General features: G+C 37.3%; 1 protein-coding gene across 3 annotated transcripts in view; it reads right to left on the bottom strand.

Annotated features, from left to right (window-relative positions):
• Positions 1 to 850: 850 nt before the first annotated feature.
• Positions 851 to 26380, bottom strand: part of nbeal1 (neurobeachin like 1) — a 117073-nt gene continuing 91543 nt past the window's right edge. For all 3 annotated transcript variants that reach the window (XM_002937719.5, XM_012971009.3, XM_012971008.3), the window contains 10 exons: positions 25439 to 25555; positions 24706 to 24795; positions 21584 to 21693; positions 20241 to 20413; positions 19046 to 19140; positions 17804 to 17911; positions 16564 to 16722; positions 7355 to 7503; positions 6436 to 6571; positions 851 to 5157 (listed from right to left, as the gene is read on the bottom strand). In XM_002937719.5, the coding sequence (XP_002937765.2) occupies positions 5059 to 5157; positions 6436 to 6571; positions 7355 to 7503; positions 16564 to 16722; positions 17804 to 17911; positions 19046 to 19140; positions 20241 to 20413; positions 21584 to 21693; positions 24706 to 24795; positions 25439 to 25555 (1236 nt within the window). In that variant the 3' untranslated portion in view covers positions 851 to 5058. The remainder of the gene's footprint in view (positions 5158 to 6435; positions 6572 to 7354; positions 7504 to 16563; positions 16723 to 17803; positions 17912 to 19045; positions 19141 to 20240; positions 20414 to 21583; positions 21694 to 24705; positions 24796 to 25438; positions 25556 to 26380) is intronic.

The raw sequence follows: 26380 nt of genomic DNA, 5'->3' as shown, positions 1-26380 counted from the left end.
CTCCTTCCTCCCTATTGAGTGGCTAACTCACCCTGAAATTTTACACAGTATATATATTTTTTTTTTTACAGAAATTGCCCCTCAAACTGTTCAGAGGACCTCTGGCATTTGGATTGCGGGAGAAACGATGCCGTAAAGTGCAAACTTTGAGAAATTTCATAAAAATTGCTACATTTAGCAACATTTTGCAGTATGTTTTTCAAACTAAGACAGATTTAGATTATACACTCTTTTGGGCAGGGCCCTCTTCACCTCTTATATCAGTTATTGGTTGCTTTGTATGTAATCCTGTATGTCCAATGTATACATTTATTATATAGGCACTTTATAAATACATGTTAATAATATTACAGAATATCAATACCTTTAAAGGAAAAGTCAACCCAAAATATATATTTTTTGCCTAATAAAAGAAAACATAATTCTAAGCAATTTTGCAATATACATTCATTACATATTTGAAATGGTTTTTGACTTTTTTTGTACATACAACTGCTATTAAAAGCAGTGTTTGTCTGTCCTTTTCTATACCCTGCCAGGTGGCTCTGACTCTTGAAACAATGTAACACAAGGCAACAGACTGACAGACCTGCCTTGCTGGAGGAGACTGACCTTTACAACATTGTTTAAAAAGTAACAACCAGGAGTTCAGCAAATGCTGCTTTCAATAGCAATTACATTTACAAATAACATTTAAAGCACTAATTCACATTGGAAAGTTGCTTGGAATTATGATAAAAAAATATTTTTGTGGTTGACATGTCCTTTAATCAGAAAAGCAATGAAATACTACAGTATAAAACACTTCACATATCCAAGTCATCAACAAAAATAGAAAACCACAAAAGGATTTAAAATTCAAGCATAAAGTTTATTAACCCCACAGATGGGAGTTACAGTATATACAATTCCATGTGTTTAATTATTTTCTGTACAAAATATTAAATTGTTACAGCTTTAAAAATCTGAAGTTTCTAGAAAAGTGCAAAACATTTTAAAAACATTCACAATCACCCTGTACATAAAATTGAGCTGATATACACACACCCAACCCTGTGCTTGTCTGAGGTTTAAAAAGCTTTAATTTCAAAAGGTAGGGACAACTGCTGACAGCAAAAGGGTTAATATTATTAAATATCAGCTCAAGTTTTTTGAAAATATGTATCAGTCTAACATTGTACATTTCAAGAACCCAAAGGGAAAATATATTGCACAAAAAACTAAATGAAAATTTAACAAAAAAAATCAGAACATTATGATTTTTTTTATACTTGCAGTAAAACCAGAATATTATTAATAACATAATGCAAGAATTTTGTTTGTCATTTGTAGTGAGTTTACACTTAATACATGTTTAGTAGTGTTGCTCATTCTGGTACAGGAAATAAATAGAGTCACTTTGTATCAATGTTATTGTTTGTGCTGAAAGCCAGTGACATGGTGTTAATAAAGTGATTGTCACTCGAGGCAATGAAGTGGATTTACTATAAATGGAGAGTTCTGTTGAATGAGTCATTGGAATGTCACAACTGCTGTAACTTTATAGACTTTATTATGGTTTCCTTATGATTAAGGGAGCCTAATGCCCAGGACAAATAGAAATGTTTAAATGAAATTTCAGATGAAAACTAAATACTTATTCGTATCACTGTGTGGCACAGGCAGCTATTTCCTATTTGGCTGAATAGAAAGCTTTTGCTGCTAGGGGTATTTTGATTGCAGTGATTTGCCATTTGCCTTCACTGATATTAATTTTATTATTATTGTTGAGATTATTACTACTACAGGTATAGGACCCATTATCCAGAATGCTCGGGACCAAGGGTATTCCGGATAAGGGGTATTTCCGTAATTTGGATCTCAGCACTTTAAGTCTACTAAAAAATCAATAAAACATTAATTAAACTCAATAGGATTGTTTTGCATCCAATAAGGATTATTTATATCTTAGTTGGGATCAATTCCAAGGTACCAGTTTTCTACATAGAAAAAGGAAATCAGTTTTACAATTCTGAATTATTTGATTATAATGGAGTCTATGGGAGACGGGCTTTCCGTAATTCGGAGCTTTCTGGATAATGGGTTTCCGGATAAGGGGTCCGATACCTGTATTGACATTTGCAGTTGTGAACATTTATAGAGCCTGGAAAACACTGGCTTGTGATCTCAGTATTTTTAGATAAGGTTCCTAAATGTTAAATATTAAAAAGTATTTAGCAACATCTAGTAACCCATAACAACCAATGAAGAGGACTAGTAACTCCACGTCCTGACTGGTTGCTAGTTAGTAGACATGTAACAAACCGTTTAATACATTACCCTCTATTAAGTGATTTTGTGAATTCCACTCCACATAGCCAGCAAATAAAAACAAACAACATTCCTCCTTTAAGCATATATAATATAAAGTTACTACTATGCAGATTCCAAATTTTGCGATAAAAAATAATAGCTTATTGCTCCCCCAATATACACATAACTATGCACATAAATATACCTAAATTCATTTATAAATTACTCTAATAAATGAGCACAAAAACAAGTTTCATTTATAGTGTTACATCTTATCCACTGCCTTTCTAGAACTAAAACTAGCATGAGAATTTCAGTTAGTGCCTATGAATGTAAGTCAGTATAGTAGTGTGCCAACATTTTCTAGAATTGTAGTAAAAAGTTAAAAACATGTAATATTTTATTATGTAGTATATAAGAATATCTTGGTTATAAAGTGAACTTACTTTACCTTAAATCTCTTACATAAGTGTTCAGCAAATCATATAAGCATAGGTGATTTTGCCTGCCTTATGAATTAACACATACAGTTTGCTTATAGTCCAAATAAGCAAAGCAGTAACTGGCCAAATTAAAAGGAATCATGCAATTGCTATAAGGCTTAATTGGATTAACCTAAAAATGTTTGGGCTAAGCATCCTGTAGGAGTACCCTTTCTTTACTCAGCAGCTGCAAACAAGCTTTGTTTTTCAGAACCTATACTGCCAGTAGAATAGACCTATAGGGGCTGGTAGAATAGACCTATACTGGCCAGCAGAATGGGCCTATAATAGCCAGCAGAATAGGCGTATACTAGCCTGTGGAATGTACCTATACTGGTCAGCAGAATGTACCTTTCAGAGAAATAAGGCACAGAATATTCACTCAAAATAGGGACATATTTATACAAGACAAGGTTTTCAAATATTCTGTAAAAGGACTTTAAAATAAAACTTTTTTTTTAGGGGGAACCCTGCAAAATATAAGTAGATTGAGCACTAAAAAAGTTTTACAATTTAAGAGTTAGTCCATTAAAATCTTTCTCTTACATAATAAAGAAAAATCAAATTCTCAGGACATTCATATATAATGTATTAAATAAAAAATGTTAAATTAAAACTTCCACAGTAACCTAAAAGATAAAGGTCATGAAATGCATGTTTGCTTTTAAAATGGAAAAAATGTGTACAATTTCGATACATATATACATTTTTACACAACCTTAATATTACCTCAAGGTTTAGAGAATTCAACTCTCAAATACCCCAATAGTGCAGGCATTAATCACTCTGATGATTTTGGTTCAATGACTGTAAAAAGATTTAAAAAACTCTCAATTGGATTTTCTTGGAAACACTGGTTGAGCTAGTGATGACCACAATAAGATCAAACTAACAATATACCTCAAACTTCAAAAACAAGCTGAAACCACACTGCCAATCCCAAATGGTGCGAGATACCAGTGAGTGGAATTCTGCCCATGCAGAGTGACATTTATCTCTCTCTCATGGTAAACAATGATTCAAATCCTGGATGCTCAAGGTTGGCTGACCAAAGCACTCCAGCTTTAGCGTTACAGTCAGTAAGACTGGTTATTTTTCACAGAAAAAGCTGTGCGTTATAGGATTCTATGCAGATATACAAATTGAGTGGTTAGAACTTTTAAAATAATACAGTCAGCAAATTATGATAAATCACCTCTTTAAAGGTGCCATTCTTTCATTAAATATTTATAAAGTCGTAAATAACTGCATAGCATTGCTGTATGAAAACTAACATATATATACCTTTTGTCTATACAATAAAAAGTTTTACAATACAAATATTCCAGTTATCCTTCTGATGCCAAACACAGGCCTGTTGTGCTACATGTTCACTAGACATCCTATATGCCAAGTTTTTATTGTGCCACATTGTGTATTGCTTGTTGTCACGAAAAAGGAGAATGATACATCATGAGGGCTATAGAGGGCTTTAGACGGGGAGGTATTTTATTATTGCACTGGTCTACTGTACATGTAAATCACTGGAGCAGCTTTTGGGTGTAAAATGGACAATAATTACAGTAACTTGGCACTTGTTTCTTTAAATATTATTGGCCATTAAGAAAAACAATGTATACTGTAAATGTATTTTGCATGGGAAAACATTACCATATACTGCAGCATTGTAATAGTCAGTAAGTCTATGCAGAATACTGGTTGACTTTTTTGGAAGATTGCATTTTTATGCTACAATAAGTTAATATAATGCTATTAAAGTGCAACATCAAATTGCATTAAAGAGTACACTGCAGCTTCTTAGTTATGGCTTTGTTATGGTTAGGCTTGCTGATGTAGTCCGGGTTATATATCATGGATGCTGATCTGTATACTAATTACAACATTAAATAAATGTTGTATTGGGTCCCTAAAGAGCATGGAACTCATGAAATGTTGTCATGAAAAGTTAAGATCAAATATTCCAACTATAGCAAGTAAAGGTAAAGTAATATGAAAGAGTGCAACAAAAAAAATAAAGGAGTCTGCATTTATACATGGAATGAGTTATTTTCTTCCTGCTGCAGAATCTGGGAATAAGTAAGTAGTGTTTTGAGAAGCAGTGCCTGGAAAAAGCAGCATTTTGAATAGATAAAGCACACAGATTGTCTATTGTGGATGGGTAGTCCACACTGAAATTCACCTGCTCTGTAATGGTATGTCTGTAAGTATAAATTAGTAATATTTTCTATATAATACAGAGACTTGTCTCATCTGTAGACCATGTGTGTTGATGGGAATGGAATAGTTAGGTGGCTTGTGTGTTATATTCAGTCACACCGGATGATATCTGGCTGAGTCGCCTGCTGGATCCCCACAGTTTTCTGGAAATTTGACCTGATCTTGCCTGTTCAAGATAAAACACAGATAAACTAAATTAAAAACTGCTTGATGACATCAGAAAGCACTTTAAAATCTACATATATATATCTACACATGAATGTAAATAAACCAGTTAGAGGGCAAAATGGGGTCAGAATCTTGTATCTTATAGACCACCAGTGTGGTCAACTACTACATTCCTTAACTGTTTGACATGCTACTTGTGTCCTCTCGTAAGTTCTTGTTTGTTGGCACTATGTTCCTTCCAACGTGAGAAAACGTAAAGCTTATAGCTTATATTAACCATTTGTTAAACAAATTATATATTAATACATTTTCTTGGCTTGTATCCTGTGTTCCACTTTCTCTTTTTTGAATTTTTTTAATCCTTCATTCTCATATTTTTGGAGAAGTATGTCCCCTTAGGCACTAAAAAAACCTTTAATTCAAATTATGCTTCAAAAACTTGAATGTCTGGTATTTATTAAGTGCAAAAAAAACCCTAAACTCTAAAATCCTGCGAGTTTCTACAGCAGTCAATGGGAGTTGTCCTAGGCAAAGTCAAGCCATATTTTCAGATATTTGAGTTTCATTCAAGTTTGTAAACTCAAAAATTCAAGGTATTCGAAGGTGCACAAGTTTACAACCTCAAAAATATTTTTTTGCCTAATAAAAGAAAACATAACCAAATTTCCAATATGAATTTATCAAAAATGTTCAATGCTTTAAAAGTTATTTATGGCTATAACTGCTATTGAAAGCAGTATTTGCTGAACTCCTGGTTGTTTCTTTTTAAACAATGTTGCAAAGGACAGTCTCCTCCAGCAATACAGGTCTGTCAGTCTGCTGCCTTGTGTTACATTTTCAGAATGCCAGAGCCACCAGGGCATAGACACAGGTAATAGACAAGGACAGGAAACACAGCTTTTAATAGCAGTTATATATACAAATATATATAATAGCAGTTATATATACAAATAACTTAAAAAACATTACAAATTTGTAATGAATGTATGAAGTTGCTTAGAACTTGGTTTTCTTTTATTAGCCAAAAAAATTATATTTTGGGTTGACTTGTCCTGTAATAGATAAGTGAGCATTCGAAATACAAATTTATTTGATTTAAAAAAAAAAAAAAAAACGAATTCACAACTTCAAGAACATTAGCAATTTGCTTTATTAATCTGAATCTGCCCATTTTTTTCTTTATTTTCTTCTCTGCAAGATTCTTGGTTTATAATATATTTTAAATCTTAACATGTTAACAGTCACTTGTACAGTAAATATCCAATGCAATACTTACTTCCGCTGGTTTACCAATGCCCACAATGATCAGTTTACCATCTTCCAGGCCAACTAGGATGTGGCTGTTTTCCTTTGTCACAGAAACACAGTGGATGGGAACCCGCATTACCAGTGGAGTGAGGCTGAGATTCAAGCTAGTATTAAGAAATGGGAATAACACAAATGCTTTAAACTTGCTATAACACTAAAGTCGATACACTTAAATTACTGATAACTCTATCCAAGTATAATATATAATCTTATGTGTTATGTGTGGAATGCTGAGAATTTTATCTAGATTACCAAATGCAGCACTGTGCTTGGCTAGCAGAAACATTTCTGTGATTGGCTATTTAATAGCCCCTATTTGGACTGGCAGCTTACAGGAGACTCTGTTTGGCAGTACATCTGTTTTTTTATGGAACCAAAACTTGGCTCTAAGCCAAGAATTTAAAAATAAGCACCTGCTTTAAGGCCACTGGAAGCAACCTCCAAGGGGTTAGAGAGCAACATTGTGCTCAATGAGCCACAGGTTGGGGATCACTGCTCTATACCATGCTCTTAGGATAGTAAGACACTCAAACAATTGCATCATAACAAAGGCCTGTACATCAACTTGCGAAGGTGGCCCTTGTCCAATTTGTTGCCAGTTGTCTGTCAGGGAGGCAGTTAGGAAGGATCCAAACACAAACAAATAAACTGCCAACTTGGTCTAAAGGGGCACCTTAAATCTGCCATTGTATGCCAATCTTTACATACATGTTCCATCTGTGTCTTAAAAACATCATCACCGTGATTCTCTGTAAATGCTGCACCTTGCCAGAGTTATTTATAAGGTGCACTATTTGCCTAATTACAAAAATCTTACAACTAGAACATTTCTTAAAGGTATAGAAATTAAAATGTCTTGATAAAAAATACAAATGTTAAACACATACCTGTAGAGGTCTCTTATAGACAGAAATCCTTGCCTGCTCCCTAACACAATGTTCTCTGAAATGATGCACATGTCGGTCACTTGCTCCTTCAGAAGTTCAGAAACGAGATACTTTCCATTTATACTGTAAAGATGCAGTGCATTCTTGTTCTAGAATGACAGAATACAGACTTCTAAACAACTGTTTAAAGTTCAAACTTTTTTCCTGATTGAATATTTCCTTAGAGAACATTTTCATAGATCCTAATTAGCTTTCTGGTGATCCAAAGGAAGATGAAAATATTTACATATTTACATATGCCTTACAAAGAAAGGCAATTTTTTTTCTGCCAGTCAATCAACTCTGGAAAAGAAACCAAATTCCTAATATAAATAAATAAAAAGCAGGAAAAGTCCATCTTCCCTTTTCAAAATAAAACATAGCAATTTGTTAAATATAGCAACACAGGCCAAGAGAAACAATAGTCGGTTGTATGGTGCTGATGTGATGACTTCAACACAGGTTGACAGGTTTGTTGATTTTTTTGATCTAAAAAATGGTTATGGAAACTTTTATTAAATGTTATTTTTATTAAATACTTTAAATGTATTAAATACTTTTATTAAATACTTGGGATTCTCCCTTTCTGCGAAAGAAGGTAATTATGAATTCTGCTTCTTTTCATCAGCCCACAGCCTCAAGGCATTTATGATAAATTTTGTCAGAAAAGAATGCAAAAATCCTACAGAAGTAAAGATAGTTGTGGCGTTCTTCACCAGCAAGCTGTCTGCTCAACCTCCAATAAATATGCCTCTTTTAAAATCACCATGGTAGCAAATGCATCCTGTATACAATATATGTAATTTTGGTGCTTCTACTTTAAAATAATGAAAATATCAGTAAATTAGAGTTTTGTTATTATGGTTTCTTTATATAACACATTCATTATTTATACTTTAAAAATATAATAAACATCAGATTCTGCACTATCCCATGAAGAAATGTAGAAAGAGGTATGCAATCTGATTTCCGCTGTTAACCAGAATGCTCCTGATTACAGAAAGTCCATCTCCCAGAGACTCCAATTATTCAAGTAATACAAATTTTTTAAAATGATTTCCTTCTTTTCTGTAATAATTCTAAAACAGTACCTTGTATTTGATGCAAACTAAGATATAATGAATACTTTTTGGTGGCAAAACAATACTAATGGGGTAAATCAACATTTTGATGATTTTTTAGTAGACTTAAAGGGGTTGTTCACCTTTGAGCTTACTTTTAGCATGATGTATAGAGTGATATTCTGAGACCATTTGAATTTGGTTTTTATTTTTTATATATTATTTGTGGTTTTTTAATTATTTGACTATTTTTTCAGCAACTCTCCAGTTTGACATTTTAGCGCTTACCTAGTTGCTAGGGTCAAAATTACCTTAGCAATCAGGGACTTGCTAAGGTAAGTTGCCAGAATATGAGGCTAGAGTATGAATAGGAGATGGTCTAACTAGAGAGATAAAAAAGTAACAAAGTAATAAAAAGTAACAATAACAATGAAGTTGTTGCCTCACAGAGCATTCGTTTTTTGCCTGCCGAGGTCAGTTTTTTTGGGAAAAAAGAGCCTACAGAAGAAAGAAATTAAAAAAAAACTAAAAAATAATTATAGAAGACCAATTGAAAAGATGCCTAGAATTTGTCATTTTACAACATACTAAAAGTTAACTTAGGGGCGGAGCTGACCGCACACATGTGAAGACGCAGGTTCACTGAGCTCCCGCTCCGGACCCCACATAAGCGATAAGTTTGCTTACTTAAGCAACACCTTTTTTATAAGAGCCGACGGATTACATCTCCTAAACACCATACAGAGATGGCAACGTCCAAATCTCGACCCCAGCGCGAGGCAGGAAGCTTTTTCAAGCGACAACAGCAGGACACGCAGAAAGCCCAAGATGGCGGCGAGTCTCCTCCACACATGTCGCGGGAAGAACACAGCACTTGCCTGACGAAATCTGACCTGGATACTAGCCTGGACAGGCTCCTCCAAAAGATTACTAATACATTCCAAGCTGAACTGAAATCAGCAATCTCAGATATAACAAAAGAAATTACATCCCTTGGATCACGGACAGACCTCCTGGAAACTAAACACGATGAGTTTATAGCGACACATAACGCTTTGCAACAACGAGTGGCATCACTAGAAAGGTCAGTACACGCTCTTTCTGAACATACTGAAGACCTAGAGAATCGGTCTCGCCGAAATAATATTCGGATCAGAAATGTACCGGAATCTTACACTGACTTACGCAAACTACTAGATTTGCTATTTACTAAACTTTTACCTGAATATGCACCAGAATTGCTACTCATTGATAGAGTGCATAGATCATTAAGACCTAAACCGCAACACGGAGAACCGCCTAGGGACGTAGTGGTACGGCTACATTATTTTGAAACCAAAGAAGACCTATTGAGGTCTGCTAGAACTCATGAGGCAGTAGAGATTGATGGAGAAGCTTTCCAAATGTACCAGGACTTATCCCCTATTACACTGCAGAAGCGGAGAGACCTCCGCCCGGTTACAAACTCTCTCATTAAAGCGGGCTATAAATACCGATGGGGATTCCCCTTTCGCCTTACAGTGGTTAAAAATGGAGTCCTACATACCCTCACAGACCCTACAGAAGGAGTGCCCTTCCTAGCTAAACTAGGACTATCTGATTCACCTTCGCCTCCCAAACTAGCCAAAACAAATGTAACACCGCTACAACCGATATGGGAAAAGGTGATAACAAAATGTGGCGCAGCCAACAAAGCTTCACAACAGGGATCCCCTAAGCACCATCCTCAAGCTCCAGGATGATGGCATTCCCGAGTATTTCATGTGCATCTCCTTATTACCATGACCATATATTGCTTCATAATCTCTGTTTATGAAACCCGATCGTCCCTTGTGACTCTGTAGTGGGGACGGAGCGGGAGCAGTCACTGACCCGTTTCCCTTGAAAGCACCTCACCCTACCCCCGCAAGGATCACCCTCACTGTTTATCTACACCTTTCCAAAAGAAAGCTACAGATCCTCCTGAGAAACTACGTCTCAGGATATGAATTTTCCTAACTGGTTAATGCATATTGCACTGTATATACTCTGCTGGTTTGTTATAGTTATGGTTTTATTTTTTTTTATGGTTAAGACCTCCAACAACTCTCGAGGTCAATTTTATGTTGTAATATACAAGCTGATTTTATTGTCGATAGACATGGGTAACACTATACACTGTAAACTAACTTTGCCAGGGCGGGAGCTACTAAATATACAAAACAACCCTTCTCTGCACCTCTCCAACTGGAGCCCCTGTTCAGTTTATTGCTCCACTGAACAAAGACCCCTAGACCATAATTATGGAACTAAAATTTATATCCCACAATGTTAAGGGGCTTAACTCCCCTGTAAAACGAAGGATGGCAGGCCAATACTTTCATAAGTTACAAGCTGACATAATAGCTTTACAAGAAACGCACTGGTGCGATAAAGGGCCTCCTCCTTATGTTCATAGATACTATCAGCAAATATATGCTACAACTTACCATACCAAAGCTAGAGGGGTAGCTATAGCCTTTCGCCCACATGTCCAATTTGTACTTACAAACTCTATGTTAGATACTGAAAGCCGATATATATTACTAAATGGCACAATAATGGGCAACCCGGTTACATTTCTTAACTTATATGCGCCTCCCACAGGGGCCAAACAATTTTTCACTAAAGTATTTGAATTGTTGTCACTGCATGCATAAGGTACTACTGTTGTTATGGGAGGCTTCAACCTGGTACTTGACCCACAATATGACCGCTCGCAGCAAAAAACTAACCCCGCATTAGCCCCCCCAAAATTTTTAAAACAACTCATACAAGAATCATCCCTTGTAGATATCTGGAGAACTCTACACCCCCTCGATAAAGATTACACTTACTACTCCCCAGTACATAATTCCTACTCAAGAATAGATCTATTTATAGAATTTTAATTCCACAAATGCAGCTTACTAATGTTAAAGATACCTCCATCCTACCCATAACTTGGTCGGATCACGCACCGACCACTTTAACACTACAACTAACTCAAACACCACAACCTAGGCATTCTTGGCGCCTAAATGAATCATTACTAACAGATCCCGCTGTATTTGCAACTATAGTTGACGACCTACAAGAATATTGGCTTATAAACCTAGATGAAGAGCTTTCTATGGGCACTATTTGGGCAGCACATAAAACGGTCATTAGAGGGTCATTTATCAGGTTGGCGTCCCATAAAAAGAAAAAGAGGATAGAATTTATTGTTAAGCTTGAAAGAGAATTGAGAGACCTGGAGGCAAAACACAAAATAAATATGGAGCCCAGTATTTCCCAGAAACTGTCTGCAACGAGATCAGAATTACAAAAGCTCTTGACCAATAATGCTGAAAAATCAATTAGATGGTCTAAGCATAAATTATTTCACCTAAAAGATAAACCTAACCAATTATTAGCCCGCAAACTAAAAAAAGACCAAGGCTTTAAACAAATCTCCTATATAAACAACTCCAAAGGAGTAAAAATAGTTAGCCCAGAGGACATAACACAGGAATTCCATAACTTCTACTCCTCTCTTTATGCTTCCCCACCCCTAACAACTCGTGATAAAAGAGATGCTTTCTTAGAAGCTATACCCCTCCCCAAACTGACTCAGAATGACAGGTACCTATTCAATAGCCCTATTACAGAGGAGTTTTTTCAGCTATTAAGACCTTAAAGTCTAACTCTAGCCCGGGCCCAGATGGCCTTCCAGCAAGCTATTATAAAAAAATTCAAGTCATTTTTAACTCCGCACCTCACTACCCTTTTTAATGATATGATGCAAGGGCACTCTCTCCCACCTGACATGCTTCAGGCAAACTTATCTCTAATCCCAAAACCAAACAAAGACGCAACAAACATACAAAACTATCGCCCAATCTCGGTATTTAACGTAGACATTAAACTATTTTCTAAAATACTGGGCTCCAGACTCAACAAATTAATGCCTAAACTGATACACCCAGATCAGTCAGGCTTCATTTTGGGACGGCAAACAACAGATGCAATCAGACGATTGCTCAACATAATAGCGGACACTAATGCCTCCAAGTCTCCCATACTCATACTGATGTTAGATGTATACAAAGCTTTTGACTCGGTAACCTGGCCCTACTTATTCAATGTCTTATCCCGCTTTAATATATCCGGGGCCTTTCTAGAAGGGCTTAGAGTACTATATAACAACCCCACCGCCAACATTAGACTGTTCCACAAACCATCTCCCCCCCATACAAATTAAAAGGGGAACCCGTCAGGGGTGTCCCCTGTCACCACTACTTTTTGCGCTAGCAATGGAACCTTTGGCACAACTTATAAGATCAAACGGTGATATCTCTCGATACATGAAAGGCCCCAAAGAGTATAAGATTAGCTTATATGCAGATGATATCTGTATGACATTAACTAACCCCCTGACGGGCCTTCCTAATCAATTCCAAACCCTAGACCAGTGCTGTCCAACTTCTGTTGTACCGAGGGCCGGAATTTTTCCGACCTACGTAGTGGAGGGCCGATAATGGAAGCCAGTTTTGACCACTCCCCTTTTTGAAACCGCACCCACTTGAAACCACACCCATGTTATCACATGACCATACCCATATTAATGGTTGTAGTACAGCAAAAACCTGCCATACTCTGCCTGCCCTACCCTGCCTGCATGCCATACTTTCACTGTGTGTGCCATACTCTGCCTGCCCTACCCTGCCTGTGTGTGCCATACTCTGCCTGCGTGTGCCATACTTTCACTGTGTGTGCCATTCTTGGCTGGTTTGTGCCAAACTTGGCCTGTGTGTGCCATACTCTGCCTGCGTGTGCCATACTCTGCCTGCGTGTGCCATACTCTGCCTTCCCTACTCTGCCTGTGTGTGCCATACTCTGCTTGCCCTATGCAGCCTGTGTGTATGGCACACACAGGCAGCCTACAGTGACATAATGCTGGCACTGCTCCTACAGTCTGCACAATAACTATATATTAAAAAACTTTTTAATTGCAGTACCACCTCAGTATGTGTTCTTTTTGTAGTATGCAGGGATTATTTGTGGGTTTCTACTGCTCCTGAGGTGTGAACAGTTGAACAATGGGGGTGATTACAGCCTGAGCCTGAGGTGTGAACACTGCAGGGGGTGAACAATGCAGAGATTAAAAGGTGTGAACAGTACAGGGGATTACATATTTAAACAATACAGGGGGATTACAGCCTGAATCTGAGGTGAGAACCAAGCGGGGGGGGGCAGTTAATCACAGTACTGATACCATTTAAAGCTTACACAAGAGTAAGCCATCAAAGCAGCCAGACAGGTGGGAGGCCACACAGAGGGGGGTCGCGGGCCGCCAGTTGGACAGAACTGCCCTAGACCATTTTCACCGCATCTCGGGATTGAAAGTTAATATTTCTAAAACAGAAGCATTAGCAGTCAATATTCCCTCCCCACAAAAGAAATTATTGGAACTTAATTTTCCTTTCCAATGGAAACAGAAAGCAATAGCATACCTTGGAGTTAAAATTACCAAGACATATGAGTCATTATATGCTGCTAATTACCCCTCTATTTTTAAACAGCTACGTAGGAGACTTGCTGACTGGACTAGACTACAGATCTCCATGTTTGGGCGTATAGCAATAATCCGCATGATAATCCTACCTAAACTTTTATACTTATTCAGGGCCCTCCCCACCCCAATTTATACCAAAGATATCCACACTTTACAAAGGGACGTAATGAATTTCATTTGGAACAACAAAAGACACCGGATAAACAAAGATACCTTATTCAGAACCTACACCCAAGGTGGACAAAATGTCCCCCACTTCCTCACATATTATAGAGCAGCGAGACTTGCCCAACTTACCCAATGGCATGCACAACCAAACACAGACCCCTGGGTCGACTTTGAGAATGCCTCCATTCACCCGTTACAAACATCAGCACTACTCTGGGCAACCACACGAAGCATACAATCCCATCACTTATCAAATCCCATTATTTCACACCACTTAAAGATCTGGGCTTTACTAAAAGACAAAATATTAACACATCAAACAAATAGCAATCTACAAACACTGGTTGGTAACCCAGATTTTATACCGGGACTAAAAACTAATAATTTCTCCTGGTGGACACAAAACAACTTTACCAAACTAACAGACCTTATAACTCCAATAGGACTGAAAACACTAGAATATCTTAAAGAGAACAACAACATCCCCTCCTCAGAACATTACCGATACATACAAATTCACCATTTTTATCTCTCTCAAAAACCCAATCGCCCAACCATGGAGACATCTGGCTTTGAACTCCGATGCAAGTCTCCTACACATCTTTCGGGACTAATATCCTAAATATACTCCCACCTCAGGACAGAGCCCCCAGATAATCTATGCAGATATATGAAAGAATGGGAAATAGATTTACAATCCCCTTTCCCCCACCAAAAATGGGAAAAAATATGGCAATCTACAAAGAAGATTTCCCCAAATATAAGCATTAAAGAAACAGCATATAAACTTCTTGCTAGATGGTATGTCACACCAGTTTTAAAAAACAAATTTAACCCAACGTTCTCACCGCTATGCTTTAGAGGCTGTAAAGCACAGGGGAATTATTATCACTCATGGTGGCTTTGCCCAACAGTGAGGAAATTCTGGTCCCAAACTTCACAGCTTATTTCCCAAGTTTTGCAAACAGAAGCCACTATAGACCAGGAACTAGCACTGTTTTCATTACCCGCCAAAAATTTAACAAAAACCCAAAATAAACTAGCCATACAAATTATAGCAGCAGCACGCTGGGTTATTGCTCTGAACTGGTTAGCCCCACACTTGGCTATCTCCCAACTGAAGTCCCGAGTAGAATACATACAATCTATGCATTTCCTTGCAGCTACCTTATCAGACTCGCTGGAACAACACCAAGAAATCTGGGAACCCTGGACTACTTTCAAGACCCAAGAGCTTCAAGACCAACCTATCAATGGTGTAAATAATACAACCTGACCCCCTCCGGGGCAACACCACTCCCTCTCACACCAGAATGAACTATCAACAGATGTTGAAGCTGTTCACATAGATTGTAACCCATGTCACCGATATTGTTATGTATAATATTAAACAAAAAACTGATAAATAAAGAGATGTTAAAAAAAAAAAAGTTAAAGTGGACCTGTCACCCAGACATGAAAATCTGTATAATAAAAGTCCTGTTCAAATTAAACATGAAACCCAAATTCATTTTTATATTAACACATCCAAACCCATTATAAAGGCATTTAAAAATCACAGCTGTCAATCATATATTGCTTGCCACACCTCTATGCCTTAGGCATAGAGGCGGGGCAGACAATATCTTTAGCTTTCCATTCAGCACTTCCTAGTTGTCACTGCACATCTCACTTCTCCCCTCCCTCCTCATCATCTAACTGTGTAGCCAGTGCATGGGCATGGGCATCTGGTCCCCCATTCTATCACATAAAAAAGATTTTGGCATGATACAAAGCTTGCCTTAATAACAGTGTCCACAAAATGGTGCCTGCCTACTTGCTTTGATTGAGTAATTCCAAGACGGAAGGAAACAAGATTTATATTATTTATATACAGTAAGTAAAGTTTGTTTTGCTCAAGTAACAATATAGAAAATAATTTGGACTTATTTCTTATGGTGACAGGTCCGCTTTAACTTAAACGTGAACTGCCCCAATAAGGTAAGGAGATCCAAATTACGGAAAGACCCCTTATCTGGAAAAACCCATGGTCCCAAACATAGGGCTTGTTCTGCATAACAAGCCCCATACCTGTAACGCACATGTGCCACCATGCATGGAAGTTTATGTTGCTGCATGCCACTAGTTACTTGTGAAAGCTCACACTTATTAGGAGCTATTTTATAAAGCTTAAACTATCAGTAGAGCCAGTGGCATAACTATTGCTGCATGGGACCAAGTGCAAACTTTCAGTCCAATTGGCAATTCCCCAATTTGGTCTAATCTGACTATTTTTAAAAAGTTTTGTGAATAAAGATTTTTTGTGTAAAAGTCTGTAAGTCTGCATTCGGGTAGTCCTGTAGCATTTTTGCATATATAAATAAAATGTGTGTTAAACATGTGCGTACCTTAATACTCTTCCCTTCAATACTGCTGTGGATGACTATATGCCCATCCAAGGACATTGCCAAATTTGGAATACTCATGAGCAGAGAGCTTTCACTGGGAGGTTTTAATGTTCTCACATACTGGCCTCTTCGAATTGTATGAATAATAACTGCTCCATCCTAGACAAAGAAAGATTAGTAAGACAACAGCAAATTGTTTTTCTACATAATAAGAATTAAAAATTGAAACTCTTTATTTACACATCAGACCATTAATTCTAAAACACTGTAAACACATAAATCCATATGCTGGCCTAATTTCATAGCACAGTGAAAAGTACCTTGAAACAATACAGAAGTTTTAACTTATATTTAGAAAGTTTCTTATTTCCATGAAATGTAGTATGTATTAATTTTTCACTTTTGGTATATTTCCCTTAATGTTCAATCAGGTAATGCTATTACAGTCAATGAAATGTCTAAATATCCCAAAACAATAAGTAAAGATTTAATAGTATATAGCTGTATGTGCATCATTGTCTAAAAATCCTTAATTAAGCGTTGCGGCATCACCATGAACCATATACAGTATGTATTTAAATTTTGCTCATGATAAGCTAAGAATATGTCATAATGATTAAATAAACAAACTTTGATTTCTCAAGTCAGATCCCTGCTGTTTGACTAACAAGTAGTAAACTCCAGTTTACTACATCTTCTAGGAAAATACCCTAATTGCTACACATACACGATGAGACAATTTTCTGATGCAATTTCTCTTGATTATTCTCTTCCTGTACTATGTATCTAACTCTGTGCAAACGCTCACACTGATTATTTCATCTTTTTCCATGACTGGTATTCCTTACTGCCGACAACATAGATGATGTGTGCATTACAAATGTCAGTGGTCATAGTCACTGTGGTCACTGACACATGGCCTATTCATATTATAGTTGCATGTAAATGCATCAAATATAACTACTGTGTTTACGTTTAGTCCTAAGCCATTTCACCATTATACAAATAGGCCGTGAAGATCCCACACATTTACCTCATGTGTGAGTAAAACATCCACAAAGTCTTAGGTAATTATATTATGCAATTGCCTACACAAAGGAAGAATATACTGTGCAACCAACTCCACTGTACATTCCCCTGAAATAGTGATAGCAGTGTCTTACTAGTTATTGTACAAAGTATAAGAACTTTCTCAACATATGAGGGAAGGTTACTAGCTTGTGAATAAAAAAAGACTTACCTTTGCCCCAGACACTGCTGTATCTAACTCTGTGCTAATGCAGACACTAGTTATTTCATCTGTATGTCCATAGAGAATCTGCAGAGGTTTAGAAGACAAATCTCCACCCTGGAAAGAAAATACATAGCAATGAAGACAGACATAGATCACATATTTTGGTTGTAGGAGTCACTAGCATAAAGGACCTATCAAGCCAAAATACAGATATTGGCGGATAGTAGGTAGTAAAATAAGGGTTTAAGAGTTTAGATCAATGGTTTAACTGATTGATGGGTCATAAGCTGATTCTGGAGGGGCATTTTTATCACCTTTTCTAAAAATATTGTTCTCCTACTCACTTCCAGCCTTCTCCCTGTCCTAAAAAATGTCACATTAATTTTATAATGAGGGCTCTTCCTTGTTTTAAGATAGGTTGTGGAAAAAAGTTTTGCAGATGGTCAAATAGAAGGTTTGATAGGGTAAAAATGCAGTTTTGTCAGTCTGCTGTGGATTGGTGATCCAGGGTCAACCCAAATAGTTCTCTAGACCAGATACTGTACACTTCAATGTCAAATTAGCCCTGAAGCCACTTGATTGAGGATCTCAATCAAGTGAATCTTCTCTTCGACTACAGGTGGGTGATATCGGGCTAATTCGATCGTTTGGCCCTAGGGCACAGGCACTGTCAGTTTGGGGAAAAGCATCAACGAGCCGATGTGGTCCCCAATCCGACATAAAAATCAGAACTGCCCGATCAAGATATGTCCTATTTAAGGCCAAATGTCGGTCAGGGAGGCCCGTCATTAGTGCCGAATCGGTCTAAAGGACCAATATCATCAGCTAAAATCGGCCACCTTTATTCCCAATAACACCTCCAGGTCAGATATGTGACACACATGCCAATGGGAAGCACAGGCAGACAGGATTTTAGAAGACAATCTGCTGAATGCAAGGAATCCATGTCAGACAATAAGGCATAAATAGTGCAAGCTACAGTACCTGATTATATCACTGCGTATTTACATTCCATCCAATTTACTTTCCAAGAGTTTCCCCTATTAATTTGCTACGTAAGTATTTCCCCTAAAATCAGCTTTCTTGCAACTTATATTTTCGATGTTAAGAATTTGTGTACACTTTATTCTATATAAAGGTGGCATACTAGCCTCACTTTATATTAAACAATGCCCATGGAAGGGTCTTTCTACAATGTTGATTATGAACATACGTACTGCATAAGCTTAAAGTAAACGCATTACTCACTTGCTGTCCTATTTGCCAAATCATACATGTTGTGTCCCGAGAGCCAGAAATTAGGTGAATACCACAGAAATCAGTGGATAAACAGGTAACAATATCTATGAATAACACAAAATTATAAAACAAATGTTAGTGTTAAAGCTCAAATGATACATATATTTTTTGTGTGTGTGTGTGTGTGTATATGTATTTTCTTATATTGTCTGTATACCTGTGTAAAATGCATAATATAGTACTGTGTTAAGTTTATGCAGGCAAGAATCAAATAAACTTTCTAAATCATAGAACATGTACGAAACATTTGGGGCTGCAGAATTAAGTACAACTTTGCTTTTCTGTATAATGCTAAGAGATACAAAAACAATTCACTAAACAAGTCACTAAAGCTTTTGTCCACAAAAAGCACAATGTCACACAGAACATTTTGTTGTCAGCTGAATCATGTAATTAAGCAAAAATTATTTCTTCCAGATTGAGTATTTGTGCACTGGTAATCTATCTACCTTGCAATGACCAAACACAAAGTAGCTTTAATTTCCCGTTTGCCCTGTTTAGCTTAAGGAATAACAAAACCCAGAGATTTTTATGATTAAAACCACAGGCAAAAAAATATATTCAGCACCAGCCCTATTCGTACTGACTTTGAACAAGGGTACAAGTCTGCTAAGGGTCTCTTAAAATTATTCTAAATCTTTTTAGGGCAATGGCTCATGAGGAGAATTGTTGCCCCGTAAGAAAGCTGCACTACCCACGGGCACAAAAACCTCTAGAAAATGCCATTTACTTTCTGAATACTTGAATTGCTGTATGTAAAATACTTTACATGCAGGTATTTAAGTTATCAATGAAACATGCAGACAAATATAACACCACAGTAAAGCTAGATCACTGCTTGTAGGGTAAAGATAAAGATCTCTGCATGTAGGGTAAAGGCATTTTTGAGAGATTTGTTGCCAGGCAGCGCAGATTTTCCTTGGGTGACAAATCTTCCCACGTGCCACTGCCCTAAAGCCTTGTGGACTAACTGATAATATTCCTTTATGCAATGGCATTTTGCCTTAATTTATGCTTTTTTTTTTTTTATTGAGATAATTATTTTCTGTTACATTCACTGATTATACTGGAAGCAGTATATGCACTAAAATGCATATTAGGGTTACCAGCAAAAACTGGTAACTGGATATATGCAGTTGCTCACCCATGTGCCTGATGTGCTGGCTGGTCACTTTGCCCTTGGTGAGAGATGTGACTCGAATGCTGTTGTCCCAGTGCCCACCGCTGAAAAGTACTTTGCCATCATGTGACACCACAAATAATTTTGAAGTAATTTCAAGTCCAGGTGCAAAAGGGCCAGACACAAGCCGCTGAGTCCTAAGGAAGCAATATACAATCAATTTTTTTAAATCATCCCATCACACCAGAAAAACTGTAATAATTTAAGGGACTTGTAAATATATTTATTCAGTAAAAAATACAAATGTAGTTCAATCATAGACTGTAGTTAAACACTGCTGTAAGATATACAATTATAAAACAAAGAAAAGTAACTGCTAGTGGCAACCTCAATTAAACACAATGTTCAGGTAGGGGCAGATTTATTAGGAATTGAACTGGAAAATCCAGAAGCACACCTACCATTTTTAAAACTTCCCTGACAGTTCTAAATTCTACTGAATTCATCTGGGGACCTGTACAGACTAACTGTAATTCTAAATTCAAAGGACTACCACTGTACAGTTCAGCGCCATGCAGACCCTCTGATATTAGAATTACTGGCCAGCCCCTACTGATGCAACAGTGACAATGACCCCAAGCATACTTCCGAGCTCTGTCAGAATATTTGTCGAAGGAAGATGAAGAAAAGCTGAAAGTGACAACCTGCACTTCCTTGATCCGATTTGGGTTGAATCAATTAGAAAGGTAAGGATAATCAACCAACTAGTACAGACCATTTGTTTACATTTCTGCAGCAGTAACAGAGTGAACTCTCAGACAAATACCTTGCTTTAGTCTTTCTATAACAGAACGCCCAAAGTTTGCTGTAAACTGCCAATATCAAAACTTTCTGCTTTGTATGAGCTATACGTATGATTGATACTTATTAGTATGCCTAAATTGTCATAGTACACATGAACGTACAAAAACATTTTACTGGCAGTGTACATTTTTTACATCTGGTATGTCAGTTCAAATGAATTTACAGTATTTTTTATTTCTGATCTCTGGAAGCACATTTAACTGCAAGAGCAGCAAATAACCAGCCAAAACAAGGCACTAAACTTACCTCATAATAATATTTCTAATATATGAATAACATTTTTTGTGATGTCATGACACTCCCCTGGTCATTGTCAAATAATCAGATATATTTAAGATGACACATTATTTGACATGTGTATAACTGCTTTAGAATTTAGGTAAAACAATTAACTAAAGTAGTGAATTTTCTTTTTGAAACTTGAAATAACAAACCCCTCCAAGACTCCTTCAGTTATAAAAATGACAGTCACAGTACTTAGGAGACTTTGCAGTTTCACTCACTTTGGATTCGTTACAGTTTGATCCTTTGAGAATGTGAAATAATTGGAGATAGTTCTGTCATAAGGAAGCCAGCCATGTGTGCCAATGATTAGGGTCTGACTTACTGTCACCTGCCAAAAAATAACAGTTAGGATTAAGAATTCTTAATTCCATAAAACTTGCAGAAAGCTTTTCATTAGTTTGTTCTTGGGGAAATGTTTATTTTACGCCATATCAGGTAAGAAAAGTACCATTATCGATGTTACTGGATACCACGAGGGATTACAAGGCGGCTTGATATAACATTTACATAGGTGAATTTTCTAACAGTTGGATAATGACAAATATTTGGGTCCAGTAGTTGCTAAGTTTAGGACATGTCCAGACAGTATGGAACCATGGACCTGGGTTTCTGCAGCTTCGGGTGCAGCTAATGTCTTTTGTGGAATGTACGCGGTGGAGACAGTCACGGGTCATAGAAAATAGAAAAGGGGAAGACAGACAGAAACAGAAGAAAATAGGAAACAAGTAAAGCCAAATACAGCAAACAAACTTTTCAACTTTAAAACATCAGGGTTCATATTCATAAATTGGACAATACAGTGCTCCTTTCCCTAACACCCCCCACCCTGACCCTTCCAGAACATGAAGAGCCCTGATCCCTGAACACTAACTATAATAGGTAGGCACCCCGTAACTAAGTGTCTAATCTATGGAGTTGGTCTGGCTGGATCCGCAAGTGTGTCTTACCCAAGTAGTTTTTAAGTGTGGTGCAGATTTTATTAACCACAGCGTATCTTGTAATGACCATGAAATGAGCGTTTGTCAAGCCACTGTCCTGCTTCTGCTGGGTCTGTGAAAGTGTTGTATTTTAAGCCTTTATCCCTGAGCGCCTTCTGACATCTTGAAAGGTGTGCCATTGCCGTTGCACCTATGCTGTAAAATCAGGGTAGAATTGCAATGTTGCATTAAGGTATTTAACTTCACCTTTCTTACATGTTGCGAGTAGGATTGCATCTCTGCCTTTGTAATTTACGAGGCACAATATGAATGTACAAGGCACAGCCCCAGGGACTTGCCAAGTAGGAATTCTGTGAGCCCGTTCGACAGTATAGGCTGCAGAGAGTGTTATTGGAGCAAGCAACTTCTTCAGCACAGCTTCTATTAAGTTTGCTGGAGCTTGTCCCTCAGCTCCTTCTGGGAGCCTCTTAAATGCGTACATTGTTTCTCCGCATTCGGTTATCCAAGTGCTCTGTGCTTTGGGTGAGTAGTTTGACCTTTCATTATAGCTCAGATATTACAGACTGCTATTATTGATGTAAAGAGTCTTCCTCTTCTCCTATGCGGCGTTCAGACTCTGATAAACAGTCTCAGAGTTTCTCCATGTCTGCCTGAGAGGGCACTATTTCTCTTTGTATCTCCACCTGGAGATTATCCATTTTGAAAGATATTGGCATCTGTGAAGTAAGTCGAGAAGCATGCTGGATTCAGGCAACAGGTTGATGTTCTGCGCTGCTCAGGGCCCGGAGCTTTAGACATGGCAGGCGGAGTGCATTAGCAGAAGCCACTGACTTATCCAAGATGGTGTTGCACCCACCCTTACGCTGTTGTTTAGGTCTGAATTCACTTATGCTTGTTTCGGTTCCAGGCTGTCATAGAGGCATTGTGCCGGTAGTCCTTGTGTTGATGGGTCACAATAGCAACCAGGTAGTGGACTGCGTAAGAAGTCAGGATGGAATCTGTATTGAGTTCCAGCCAAACAGGTCTTGCTCATCACCTTACAGAGCCATGTCCCCCAGTAAATTAATATACACCAAATCTCACCCTAACTAACCTTTGAGCCGAGATTCAGGAGTATGTAGGAAAGCAATTAGCAATTATCTTTAATTCACACCCTAACTGCCCCCCCAGCCCCTTCTCCAACCCTCACCTCCGGGGGGGAGGGAAGGCAGCACCAGAGTCTAAGAATGAATGCTACAAATGCCAAGAGCATCAGATTGCATGTTAAATAAAATTCTATATGCCATATCTAAATGGGCATTAGTGGATATGAAGTGATCTGTCTTGTATATTGATTGTGGTTTCTGATAGCCTTTCACTGAATGTGTAAATCTCTGGCACATAAGCAGTGCCTTACTGTTCTTGCTGAGGCTAAAAGCTTGTTTTTATATAACGGTCACTTGTCTGAAAATCCCACAAACACATGTGGTTCAATTAACCAAAGTTGCAGAAGTTTGGCATAACTATAAGTACTCAAATGACACACACACGGGTATTTATAGTAGTGCTTTGTCAGAGAAAATATCTTGTATTGTTGATTTTTAAAGGAATAGTTCAGTGTAATAGATAGACAGAACAAAATAAAAAATGTTTTCGATATAGTTAATTAGCCAAAAATGTAATATATAAAGGCTGGCGTCGGCAGATGTCATAATAATAGCCTGATAATAACTTAATAGCCTGAAATCTACTTCCTCCTTTACAGTTCTCTAAGCTGTTAGCAGTCAGTAACCAATCAGTGACTTGAGGGGGGCCATATGGGACACAACTGATCAGTTAGTTTGCTTTTGAATCTGACCTGCGTGCTTACAAGCTAACTAAACAGTTATGTCCCATGTGCCCCCCCCCCCCCACGTCACTGACTAACTAAGAGCTTACTTTTAATACTTTTTATTGTGCGCAGTATATCTATTTCATTGTTACACTGAACTATTCCTTTAAAGGCCTTTTCAGGGTCGGTCTGGCCTAGCAGGATACCAGGAAAACTCCTGGTGAGCCTAAGTGTCAGTGGGCCCTTCTGCTCCTGACCATTTGATCTGCTTCATGGTCATTCCCTATTTCTGAATGAAAATAAAGATAAATAGATGGAAGAATAGATGCCAGCATGTAAATAAAAGACTAGGAGAATAAAGAGGTTGGGTATGGAAAGGAGAGTGGGCCTATGGTGTAAGGTTTTTTGGTGGGCCCCTAGGGTCCCAGTCCGACTCTGGGCCTATTCCAATTTTAGCATGTTCTTTTGAAGGGAGCTGATCATTTCTGTCCACAAAATTATAGAAAACCTACTAACAGCCAACTGACAGGGACATTCTACATATAGAGAGACACCAGCAAAAGGTTTAGCAAAAAAAAAAATTGAAACTCACCAGCAATTCTGGGCTTCCAGGGGACAAAAAAGAACGCAACTGATTCTTAGGAACAATAGCCTTGACAACAGGAACATCATCACTAATCCCCTAAAGGAAAAAGCAGAAACCTCAATTAAATAAGGGTTTTACGCTGTTGTTTTTTTACCTGCTACCCATGTGCCAATATAGTTCTTTTATGTGAATTAAGTATAATTTTTCCTGTGCTTTTTTTTTCAAAGCACTTGTTATATTATTTTATTATGCAACTGAAATTAAGTTGTCCTGCTTGCATAAGTATATATTATACACACACATATATATATAATTTTGCAGCAATAACGTTAATTCATAATCTGGACACATAGCTTACCCCCTTATATTAAGTGTGACTGACCCGACAGAACTAAACACAGGCACCTACACTGTGACAACTGCAATGCCTAGCAATAGTATCCTTGCTTGTATTCACCTAAACCCAACTCGACACCGTTCCAATGTCAATTTCTGTTTTGTATTTTATTGTTTTGTGATGTTATAAAACCAATAAAAAATGTACCTTTAAAAAAAAACAAAAACAAAAAACGCAAATTCATTTGGGGTAAGTATGTACCAACTTTGTCAAATTGAGAATCTCAAAGAAAAAATGTGTATATCTTACCTGTATGGCTATATAAAACATCATAAACAAGCAAATATATATTTTATATAATTACATTTTCAAATATATACACACAGACACACAGGTCTTTACCTCTATAAAAAATGATTTCAAGTCGGGGAGGTTCTGGAACAGATTCAGTGTAACATTATCTAATTTACTTTGTTTTAAATAAACTTCCTCTGCTGAAAGACGAGTTGGGTGAGGTTCCTTAAAATGGAAAGGAAATAAATGTAACAAGTAAATACAACACAAAAACACATTGACAAAATACATTGTTTCTGACTTTGAGTTTACATCTGGGTAATAAAAGGGGACAATCTGCTAATATCCATAATCCATAGCAATCATTCAGATGCTATTCAAACAGCATAGATACTGGCACACCAAGGCAATTATAAGCAGGTAAACCTGCACGTTTATTTAGTGCAACACAGTAAGGTTTTGAGGTGAACCCCTTCGTCAGAGATATGGAATGACTTGAGTATATAGCGCTGATGCATTTGGATGTTTAGTCACGATGTTGATTACAGGCAACAATCGCTACTTGGATTGTATTTACGATATTTTGAACAAACAAGTAAACATATGATACGGTAATAGTGATAGTAACTATGCCACAACTGTTAATATTATTGAAGTAAACCCGCGCTTAATTGAAGGAATTGGGATACAACGATACGTTATTTTTAAAAAATCTTTTATTGTCTGCACATGTTTGTACAGTTCTTATTATTTTTCTTATGTTTTTTATAAATCTTTTTGCTTTCTATGTATATTACGTAAGGATATATGTCCTGTATGTACGTCACTCTCTGGGTTTCCCGCCACACTGGGTATTTAAGTTTAGCTTTATTGTTTTTTTGGCAACTTTGAGAAAGGCTGCAGTAGTGGCTGAAACATCAGTTCTTTTGTTCCACACCCAATAAATCACGGATTTTTGTTATAAGTCCTGTGTGATGTGATCCATTTTTGTTCTGTGTCTACGCTGATGAGGACTGCACCCAGGCACCTGATAACTTTTTTTTTCGTGAG

This window comes from Xenopus tropicalis, chromosome 9, assembly GCF_000004195.4.
Source record: "Xenopus tropicalis strain Nigerian chromosome 9, UCB_Xtro_10.0, whole genome shotgun sequence".
Classification (NCBI taxonomy): Eukaryota; Metazoa; Chordata; class Amphibia; order Anura; family Pipidae; genus Xenopus; species Xenopus tropicalis.
This window is presented reverse-complemented; position numbering and strand designations above follow the sequence as displayed.